This window comes from Papilio polytes, unplaced genomic scaffold, assembly GCF_000836215.1.
Source record: "Papilio polytes unplaced genomic scaffold, Ppol_1.0 DF824269.1, whole genome shotgun sequence".
Classification (NCBI taxonomy): Eukaryota; Metazoa; Arthropoda; class Insecta; order Lepidoptera; family Papilionidae; genus Papilio; species Papilio polytes.
Genome location: NW_013524935.1, coordinates 901,786 through 913,498, shown reverse-complemented (window position 1 = coordinate 913,498; position 11,713 = coordinate 901,786). Strand labels below are relative to the sequence as shown.

Sequence of the window (11,713 nt, the reverse complement as noted above, 5' to 3'; positions counted from 1 at the left end):
CATACAAGCTTTCGCCCGCGACGCCGTCCGCGTGTTTTTCCATACTACCCTATACATCTATACCAAATTTAATTAAAATAGGTTTAGGCGTTTAGGCTTCAAACTCTAACAAACATCCATCTATACATTTATTTAACTTTCGCATTTATAATATTAGTATGATATAAAAATACCAAATAAATAAAACACCGCATTGTCCTGAGAACGGAAGTTTTAGTTTATCAATTTGTGGTCAATTGCGTGAATTTAATTTAGAAATTGACTGACCATGTTTTCAATGACCAAACTAGCTTTCGACAGCGACTTCATTCGCGTGGAATTAAAAAAAACAATAGAGAGTAGCCAATGTGTTCTTCCACACTATCCCCTACAATCAACAATATACCAAATTTCATCGATATCCGTTCAGTAGTTTAGGCTACAAACTCTAACACACAACCATCCTTGTTTCTAAACTTTCGCATTTATGTTATCAGTATGAAAAATGTTATAAACCAAATAAAACATGTTTTTTTTATAATAATATAATTTATTCGAATATATTACACAACAATTTATACAATTCGCTAACATTCTCACAGTTAATTTTTCTTTTTATTTTTATATATGTATTCATTGATATAAAAATTGGAAAACAAGAACAATATGAATATATTATGGGGCAGGAATAGGAAGGACACCCATTTAGGGTAACCACACGACGGCTCGAACAGGATATGTCCGAAATGTAGGATGAGGAGTAGAAACTGCAACTGAAAATAAAATAAAATGATTAATTATTTATCTGCAAATAATTTAAAATAGACTAGCGATCCGACCTAACTTTGCATGGATGGCAAAGAATATACGTTCCATATTTACTTCCCGTTGATGTAAAACATAGTCTTTGGTGCTCAGTGAGTCAAAGAATTTTTGAAATCGGACCTGCAGTTTCAGAGCTTAGACACCAAACAATCTAATATTTCCTGTTTATTAGTATAGATAGTTTGACAAGATAACATTTGAATTTATCCGCTGTTGTTAAAACATTCCAAGAACACAAATCGAATGACGATTCGCTAAAATCGATCAAGCGTCACGGAAGACCTAATAGAAGGAAATTACATCATTATGGTAAGAGTTTAAAAACATATTCTTTCCTTCAGGCTTTTATATGTGCATAATTGAATCGAAATGGATGTAAAAGAGGAGATAATATCGTTCAGAGACAAAGCTTTACACCGGTCCACACCGCTCGTGCCGGTGTAAACCGGTTTTTCACAGCATCGCCGCGTCATTCGGCCAGTGGTAACGCACACATATACCGTGCTTGTAGTAGTTAAAATCTTTCACTCTACCATTTTTATCTACTGCATTGGTTGCCGAATGTTAGAGCAGGCATATTGTTATAGTGTGGGGCGTCCCACACATTGGCCAGGAAGGAACGAAGGGGTTTAGTGAGGTATGCCCCCCACTATGGGAGGAGAGTCCCACATAACTCACGTGTCTGCCCAGAGGCATGGAGTATGCGTAAAGCATTCCCCTTCGAAAAAAAGGCATATTGTTATAGTAACTTGGTTAATATAAACTTACGATCTGTAGCTGTGTGATGTATTTCTTCCACCATTGTTTAACCCATTTAGGGCGCACGATGGATATTAAGTAGTAAGTGTACATTACTGCGTGGACCATAGAGTTGATGAAGCCGAGCATTATACCGTGACCACCTGTGAATTCGTAAAATAACATCTATAAAGACGACATAAAGACGAATATTCACCGTTAGAACTTTCTCGAAGGTTTAAGTAGGGCTTATTCAAGGTAATGATATGTCAAACATAAAAAAGTACCTGGTACATATTTAGTTCCTATATATCCCAACAGACACATGCCCAGGTGATGATAGACGTGGAGGAACGACACTTGATTGAACTTCTTTCGTAATACAAAGAAGACCTGCAATAAAATATGTATAAAACAGAGGTATATTTTTATTTATCTTTAACTAAAAAAAATTAAAACTAGTTTTGTATAATTAACGTTGAATAAACCTCAGTGATTTTTCACTAGAGCTTCAGTGGCTTGTGTACATAAATATTGTTTCAGTTTATACGTAATGTATTTCTGTCTTATACAATTTATTAATCGTGAGGGTCGTTCGTTAATTAATCTAGGTACAATGTATAATGACAAGAAGGTCGGGTAAATTACATACATGTGAAAATTCGAAAAATCTAATATCACATTGATTCGAACCCAAGACTTGTAGATTACAAGTCAAGTGCTTAAACCATTGAGCCACCGACGCTCTCGTATAGTGTACGGGAACGTATAGTGAACTAATAATAATAAAGGTAGGTGCAAATTAAAATTACAATTCTAACATCGTTTTACAACATGGAACAAGATGAGGAAATAATTTAAAAATGAGAAATACTTCCTCATTTTTACTGACCGTGACCCTTATATCTCTGATAAACCCTATATTATGCCTTTGAAACCTTAACGAGCTCAAAAATATTCGACACTTACACCGGACTATTTTATTAAAACAATCAACACAGAGACGAACAATAAACGACCTTTTAGTGGAGGATCGAATGCTAGTTTTGATATTTAACTGGTAGAGCCTAGTAGCAATTAGTGTTCCTATTAGATATTGTAATACTTACCGTATCGAGTAAATCAACGATTTTAATGAAATAATAGAGCCACACTCGATCTATGATGAGCCTCTCTATGGGCGTGTCCTCGTAGTTTATCTTCTGACACCATAGACTGTAATAGCCCGGCAGGTATAGGTAAGTGATGCACTGTAATATAATTTTATATTATTGTGGGTTTACACTGACGGAACACATGGATAAAAACATTTAGAGTAACACATTCTCACAATCATTTAACCACTAGTTTTCACCCGCGTGTAATTAAAAAGAACAAAAGTGTGTAGCCTATATATTCTTCAAAAATATGTTCTATGTCTCTGCTAAATTTTATCGAAATCTGTTTAGTCGTTAAGGCTACATACTCTAACAAACATCCATCAAAAGCTTTCGCAATTATAATACTAGCTTTCGCAGGCGACTTCGTCCGCGTGGGATTCAAAAAAATAAAAGTGATTAGCCTATGTGTTCTTCCAGACTATCCCCTACATCTATACCAAATTACATCGATATCTGTTAAGCCGTTTACGCAACAAACTCTGAACACAACTTTGAAAATTGAGTATGTAATACATAAGTCTAAAGGTCTAAAGAATTTCTCTGCTATAATATGGAGTCAGTAGAAGTTATTTTTATATCTAATAGGGTACTGAATATAATTCATTAACTGTACCTGTATTGCCATAAACGCTGATAGATATATTTGTGCGATATTGTATATAACGATTAGGTTCTTAAGGTGGTAAGGTGGTCGGTTGGCCATGAAAGCCGGGCCCCACGTGTGTACGAAGCGATGGTAGACAAACATTATAATAAAGATTGGCCATGGCGATGATACCAACATAAATTTATTGGTACGAGGATCTGGAAATAGAAAAATAAAAAATGAGTTTTTAAATTCATGAGGATTAACAAATACCATGCTGTTTATGTATTGAAACAAACACGCAAGGCGAGTCAGCATTGAAAGTGTTAAATGTTTATATAAATAAAATAATTTTACAATTTTTGATACTGAAAATCTAGATCAAACTATTCAGCTCAATATCCGTGTAAAAATTATTTAAATACTACTGTAAGCTGATGGTACGAACTTTGTTTACTCGTATGTATTTAAAAATATATAAAAATAAACAACAGATATTTGAAAGACAATTATTATCTTGTCTAGATAACTGCAACCAAAGAGATTCGAAAAATATATAGAGGAAGCATAGAATAATTTAGAAGTAAGCGATAAAAAAATAAAAATGTTTACTATGTCTAGTCTATTTATTTCTATACTGATATTATAAAGAGGAAAGATTTGTATTTTTGTATGTATTGAAAAAACTCAAAAACTAGTTGGCCGATTTCGCAACTTCCTTCACCATTAAAAAGCTAATTTATCTGTGAATAACATAGACTATATTTTTTTGATTTCACGCGGACGAAGTCGAAAGTAACAGCTAGTTTAAAATATCTGACTGTAACAGACAAACAATTGTGTTGCAAGGAGGAGAAAAGGAACGAGGCATCTCAACAGGTTTTGACATACATTACGTAAGTTCACATCTGTCTGACATAATTCCCGTTATACCTTATTGAGCGATGTTACTTCACAATTATACACAACTAGCTGTTGCTCGCGACTTCGTCTGCGTAATATTAAAAATATAACCTATGTTATTTACAACGGTGAAAGAATTTTTGAAACCGACAAGGAGTTTTTGAATTATTTAACACATATAAAAGTTCAAGGAAGTTTGAGAGTAGCCCCAGTGGTTGAGAAAATAAGGAGTAAAAGGTTAGAGTGGTATGGGCATGTTATGAGAAGGGATGAATCGCATGTGACAAGAAGGATATTAGTTATGAATGTGGAGGGGTACATCGGTAGAGGTAGACCTAGAAAGAGATGGATGGATTGCGTGAAAGGTGACATGATCAAGAAGGGAGTGATGACTGAGATGACGGATGATAGAATGCTTTGGAGGACGAAAACCCGGTGCGCCGACCCTACGGGAGTAGGATAAGGCAGGGGAGATGATGATGATGATATAAAAGTTCAAATCATTCCTCTTAATAATATTAGTATAGAAGTATAGATTGTTATCGACATATTGTGAGTTCACATTATTTTTGTCTAGAGGACCTTACATATAAAAGAATCTATACATTTGCATGTTTATCCACAACGCGTTTCTAAAACACTGGACAGATTGTGATGAAATTCTGGTAAAGTATATTCAATGCAAAAGTTAATACCCAAAGAAGTCTAAGACATATTACTTCAATTTTGATCTGGTAAATAAATCTTGTATCAAAACGACAATTAACACTAAGTACGGTCGGGGAATGTGATGGCGTTTCATCTAAAAATACACATTCGCTTGAACATTTTATACGCATTGGGATTTCGACTTGGATAACCCTTAGGAGGCAGTTGGTACAACATAAGTGCTTTGTATTATTATTCCCTCGTTTGCGAAACTCACCGCTACTTCAATAATGTAAGAGGCGGAGTTTGTCTCGTTGCAACAAATAAGGAAATATTTTTACAATTTGAAGAAGGCGTATTTCCGCGATTCTACACTCTGTGTCAAATTGATATTTTGTCTTTAAGCTCTTAGGTCAAGGTCAGGCCTTTAATAACATTATCACAATAAAATAAAACCGTGTTTTATATCTATCAATAAAATATAATTATACAGAATATAATAGAAGTAGTCATTTGCATAAATTCCATTAATTTTCTACTACGTTTAGTAATCTATGGATTTTGCATGAAACATAATATTTTGTAAATTACTTTTTTATTGTTAATTTCTTGTTTTAAATGGCGGAAGCAATTTTTTAGTTTTTAATTTAATTTTTTGTCATTTTAGCCGATTTGTATTGGCTCAAACAGATAAAAACATACCACAGATAATACAATTCTATACCCGTATATACATATGTACTATAAAAAACATTACTAATTATTATGCAAAGACTTGCGTTTATATTGTTGATATAAACATGTCTTTTTTATTAAGTCTGTAGATACTTAATCACAGAGTATAAAAGTAAATATGTTTCGATACGTGTTTATAATTTCTAATTTCAATTAAATTTGATTATATAGAGAAATGTCACAACAAAAATATCGTAAGTATCGTTATGAATTTAGCTGTCATTTTATTTAAAACTAGATTTTGCTTGCGATTTTGTCCGAGTGAAATTAAAAAAAAAAAACTAAAAAGTGTAGCCTGTGTTACTCAATCATAACGTAAGTTCCTAATGGTGAAAGAATTTTTAAAATCGACCACGAGTTTTTGAGTTATTTCGATGTATACAAAAATACAAATTCCTCTATATAATATTAGTCAGATAGAAAGTGTATATACAGTTAAATAAATGCATCGCCTATGACCCGTAACTACATTGACAGGCAACTTTAATATTAATTAGAATGGAACCGTTCAATAATGTTGTATACCTGCTAGGTCATTGTTCACGTACGTGTAGTACTCTGTTATGTTTCCCAGCAAACTCATCTCTGTTGTGCTGAAAAGCAAGAAAAAACAAATTAAAATACTGTAATCATTTATATTCTGTTTTGTTATCGGGGGAGATCTTTAAAAATTACCCTGCCTTCTGGAGAGACAAGGTTATGTGGGTTTTACTCACTAAAACCCCTCGGTGGCCATCTTGAGTGCAAAAAGGGGGATCCGGGATCTCCGTAGAACGCACTGAAACCCTCGGCACTTATCATTTATACCTATGGATAGCTGACTTTACCAAAATTGTTTTCTCATAGACGCTTATCATAATTTTACTAACTTCGGTAAACCCCCAAATGCTAAATTATCACATAAATTTATTTATCTGTATAGATTCCTCAATTTTATACTAGATTTTCCCCGCGACTCCGTCATTGTGGAATTAAAAATAACAAAAGTAAGTAGCCTATGTGTTTTTCCAGACTATCTTCTACAACTACGCCTAATTGCATCGAGATCCGTTCAGCCATTTAGGCTACAAACTCTAACAAACATCCATCTATCTATACTATCGCATTTGTAACATTAATAGGATTTCAAAGGAAAATGATACCGATTGTATTAATATTTGCAAATGTACCTTTCATGAATTGATTAAGGACATGCGTGTTCACTTAATAGCAATTAAAAATCGGCAATACGACGGATGTTGGTAAATAACGAGGCAATAACAACGAACGCGTTGCCCACTCCAATGAAACAGTAAAAATATGTATATGAAATGTATGAAAATAATTGAAGTATTTAACTCTTTATATATATGTAAATAATTATTTTACCCTCACTTAGCCCCTAAAGCCCGGTACAGGAGGCGTTTATTTCAAACAGAATGGTCGCCCTCTAAGGTAAAATTGTCCTTATTTAGAGGATTTAACCTATACAGAGTTCGAAATCCTTGGTGAGGACATAATAGATGTCGACAATAAGTATGAATGAATAGAATATGTATTTATTGCCACAAAAAGAAGAAATCACACATACGGACTAATTCTAAAGAAAACAGATCGTGGCAAAAGGTATGCAGGAGGTAGCTCAGCGTATGCAGGAGGGACTAAGCCGTTCCTGCGCTGGTTTTCAACTGGCTCCTTCGCACGCACGCAACTTATACTTAAATTTGATAGGTAAGTGAACAAGTTTTGTCATCTCTTGGATCAAACGCTGGTTGATTTACTTTCAAAAATATATTCTTACTTAACTTTAATTAAAAAAAAATTGATAAATGAAAACTAAGCGTGAGATTTTTTTTTACTAATTTATTCTAAATAATTTAATGCGATTTTATCGCATTAATTAGCACCTATGCAAAACTATTTTTTAAGTTCACACAAATTCTATTTTATTGTTGTGACGATTTTTTTTTTTTAGTTTTTTTTTTAATTTAATTACGCTGCATTTTATATAATTACATTGTGAAATTGAAAGTCCATTGTTTAAAATATTTAAAAAAAAATTATTCGAAACCGGAATAAGGGTTAAGGTTAGGTTACAAATGCAGATTGTAAAGCGAAAAATTAAAAAAAAAACACACAGACGACTTGTGTACCTCTTTCTTTTGGGAAGTCGGTCAAAAATAAAGTCAGTAAGGTGTTTAACAACAACAGAGAGATTCTACAAATTTCACCATTTTCTATTTTCTAAGACAGTTGTCTCTACCCTCCTTTGGCAACGCTTATGATATAATTTTCATAAAAGTTGTTTCCGTATAATAAACATAACAACAAACATAAAAGAATGTCGCGTTTACAAATAAATGTAATCTTTAATTACACTTCATTTTGACATTAAAATTGTTATTGGTATTGAGTATTTCAAGTTAACCAACACTCACTTGACACACTCACAGAAGCATAAACACACCGGCTAAATGTCGAAATTGTTTACTTCGGACCAAACGTGCTGGTTAACATCTACGAGTATAACTACCGGTTTCACCATTATGTTTTAAATAACAATATTGTTGTTTTACAAATATAAATGCAAAAGTTTAGAGGAATGGATGGATATATCTTTGTTAGGAGGCATCTCTAAAAGACTACGCATCTAGATGTTTGACACAAATGTAGAACATAGTTTGGAAGAACATATGTTAGGTTATTAATTGTCTTCCGCGTCGACGGAGTTGCGGGCAAAAGATAGTTCTATTATAAAGCTAACCGTTGATTTGAAAATGGTTTCACGGTAAGTCGTTTTAAACAAATCTCACAATTTAAAAAGGATTTTGTTTTTTTTTTTAATCTGTGGCTTACGAAGGGATTTGATTTACTACTTAAATTACAATTTAGTAATATTGTATCTATCCCACATCTATAGTCTAGAATATGAAACGGTAAAACAGACGCGGTCATTGAAATATAAACCCCATTTCACCCTTTACGTACTTAAGAAAAAAACTTATAAAGATACTAGCTGTTCCCGTGCGACTTTATTCGCATGAAATTATGAAAATGGTTTTATTAATTACATTTGTCAAATTCAATTGCAAAATGACATGACATGATAAAAAAGTATGGCAATTTTGCTTCTTTAATGTTGGCAGCAACTTATGGTCTCTTTCCCACATTACGGGTTTTATCCAAAATATTTACCCCCTAAGTTTAATGGCGTTAAAATATAAAGACTAAAGCGTGAAGCAAGTGTTTTACTTTTTATTAAAAAAGAATTATTCAAAAATATTCTGTAAACGCTGACATCTTAGGCAACAAAGTAGTGTGTGTTTACGCTTTATTATAATAGTATAGTATAATAGATAAATATATAAGTATAGATTATCTTTAGAAAAAATATCATTAGATTATGTCATGAGCCTGTACGAATAAGTGAAATGAAAACTTTATACATCTTTTTAAGGAAATAGCGCAAACGGAACAACTTGATATTTAAAACGAAACTATTTTAAATAAAAAAAAAACTTGTAAACACACTAAAATAATACTTAGGACTTACACCGTTAATACTCATGTAGGTAATGAGGATATTTGGCTATACAATATTTGAACTTAAGTGTAAAGAATTTATTTGTTTGACTAAAAAAATGCAAGCCTAATTGTTGACAGTGCGTTTGAAGTGAAAGGGTTTGCTTTCTCTATATCCTGAGTTATGATACGTGAGAGCTTATAAACAGTTATAATAATGCTAAGTTTGTAAGATAGCCCGACACAGTTGGACCACTTCCAAGATTGCAAAGTATCATAGACATTTGCACTGCAGTTACTATAATCTGTAGCAGGCTGCAAATCAAGGCATAAATAAGCACGTCTGTCCGGCAGTTAGAGGTGAAATTACGTTGAATAAAAAAAATAAACAACTTCTTTTTTTAAAATAGATGAATTTTTTAGTTTAGTTTTTTTTTTCAGGAATTGCATTGTTATTAAATTAAAATTATTTTTAGATGTAATTAAAATAACACTGGCATATAAAATTCGCATGTTTTATTCGATAAAAAAAGATTATGGAAAGCTATATTAGTTTTGTGTGTTATTTTATTATTTCACAGTGTATAGAATAGTGGATTATTTATAAATTAGCATCATTTTGTATTAAATAGTTTCAAAAATCTCTCAATAAGATATAAAATCTTGTTACATTTTTGACAAGAGTTTTAACTCTTTTCAAAAATCAAATTATTGTCAGTTACTAAAAAAAAAAAATTAGGCAAAGATTTACATACCATAAGTCCAAATTACACTTAATTTTTTTTTAAATTTCAAACACGACTTTTACGCACACACAATTTGTATTTCATATTCCTTGATTATTGTATTAAAATATTTATATGATAATTTGTAAATTACAATGTTTTTAAAATGACGTAAGCTTTCCATGGGTTTAATAACTTTACTTTAAGGTTCGAAATACCTGTGTACGTTGTTGTCTTGACGGGTTTTCTGCAAGATTGACCACAAGTCCACGAGACCGCGTTTACGCACCGCTACCAAACCGCCTTACGTAGAATGAAATGTTATAGACATACCAAGTCTTTGCATAAATACGTTACTTAAATTACAATTAATTAAAAATCAATAATTGTTAATTTGATGGACAAATGTTGCTTGAAACGCTTTCTTGTTCTGTCTGGAAAATGTAGACTATACAATAGGTAATTGAGAATGTATGCGATTGTAATTAAATCCACAGTTTTTTTTTGAATTTACAATCAAATTTCAGTTTCAAAAGACTGCACAAATAAAATTTAAATAAATAAAAGAGTATGTATGAGTATGTATGAAAATGTAATATAACTTTGTTAAAAATAAGCTTTTAAATTCTCGGTGAAAACGAAATCGAATGAGCTCGAAGAGTTATGTTCCTGCTTTCAGATTTATCCTCAAGTCGGTGTGTTCTCCTGTGTTTCGGTTCGTTTAATATTTTGTGCGTGCTCGGAAACTTTTATCATAGTAAAAATTAATAATCTTACTAATATTATAAATGCGAAAGTTTAGATAGCTGGACGGATGGATGGATGGATGTTTGTTAGAGTTTGTAGCCTAAACGGCCTCTCCATGAAATTCGAGAAGAGAATTCTGGAAGAACACATAGGCTACTTTTTATCCCGGGAATAGTTACGGTTCCTGTGGGATTCATTAATTTAGTTCTTTAATGTTTACTCGATCACTTTGCAACAGTTCAACATATCTTATTGAAATTTAGCACAGATATAAAACAATGTCTGGAGTTCACATGGGATAAGGGTCATCTCCGAGAAATATCCGGTTCCCGAGGGATGCGTAGCTTTTTGTTATTTATATAGTTCGTATATTTTCTAATACCACGCGGACGAAGTCGTGGGCAACAGCTAGTATTTAACATAATTTAAATCAGAATCTGTAACAACAAATAATGATTTCGAATATGTACAAGGTACAAGGCAAGGTATATAGTAGAAGGTAGTAAGAAAAGGTTCTTTTTCACTAGCGCGATGCCAATTCATCTATGATCGATGTCGTTTGATATTCTATAGGCCGCACATAAGTAAGCGACTACCCGCTTAATGGAAAAGGTTTTAAAAGCCTAATTTTGAATTTATTTATCTATACCCACTCGCCTCGTAACAAATTAGTTTTTTCTTCCCGTCAGTTTCGTAACAAATTTTAGTATAAGAATTATTACAGTTTTAATTTTATCGTCGCGATTTAGGCGAAAGCGTCCTTTCAAAACATGTTATTTCTTAAGAAGTTGCGTGAAATCTTAGTACACAGATGACTTAGTCTTAAATGCTAGTTTTAAAACTGTACTAAAACACTTGTAGTTAACAATTATCGTTTACAATAACATGAAACAAGAAAAATAAGAAACAAACCTCTGCGATGTTGGCTAAAGTTATGTAAATATTATGCATTACTAGAATGTAATTTTAAAACTCGATTTTAAAAACACGCGCGATAAATATCAAGGTAATTTATGTTTGTGCGAGTTATTTGTTTATAATCGAGCCTAAAACCGACCTGTAAATAAGTATCGTCATCGTCTGAGGTAGACAGCCGCTAGTGGGACTGGCCATAAGTATAGATGTAACAACACACATAAAAAAAAAACAAACGAATTGAGTACATC

At 32.5% G+C, this 11,713-nt stretch overlaps 1 protein-coding gene across 2 annotated transcripts; it reads right to left on the bottom strand.

Annotated features, from left to right (window-relative positions):
- Positions 1-537: 537 nt before the first annotated feature.
- Positions 538-10,098, bottom strand: LOC106106688 (elongation of very long chain fatty acids protein AAEL008004-like). 2 transcript variants are annotated; one of them, XM_013287318.1, is made up of 7 exons: positions 10,019-10,098; positions 6,100-6,167; positions 3,316-3,506; positions 2,652-2,792; positions 1,830-1,935; positions 1,573-1,706; positions 538-752 (listed from the first exon to the last, which is right to left on the bottom strand). In XM_013287318.1, exons 2-7 carry the CDS (start codon positions 6,155-6,157, stop codon positions 582-584), a joined length of 801 nt encoding a protein of 266 aa, XP_013142772.1. In that variant the 5' UTR covers positions 6,158-6,167; positions 10,019-10,098; the 3' UTR covers positions 538-581. The 2 variants fall into 2 exon arrangements, with proteins under 2 accessions (XP_013142772.1, XP_013142779.1); XM_013287325.1 differs by lacking the exon at positions 10,019-10,098 and adding an exon at positions 7,992-8,091.
- Between the last annotated feature and the right edge of the window lie 1,615 nt (positions 10,099-11,713).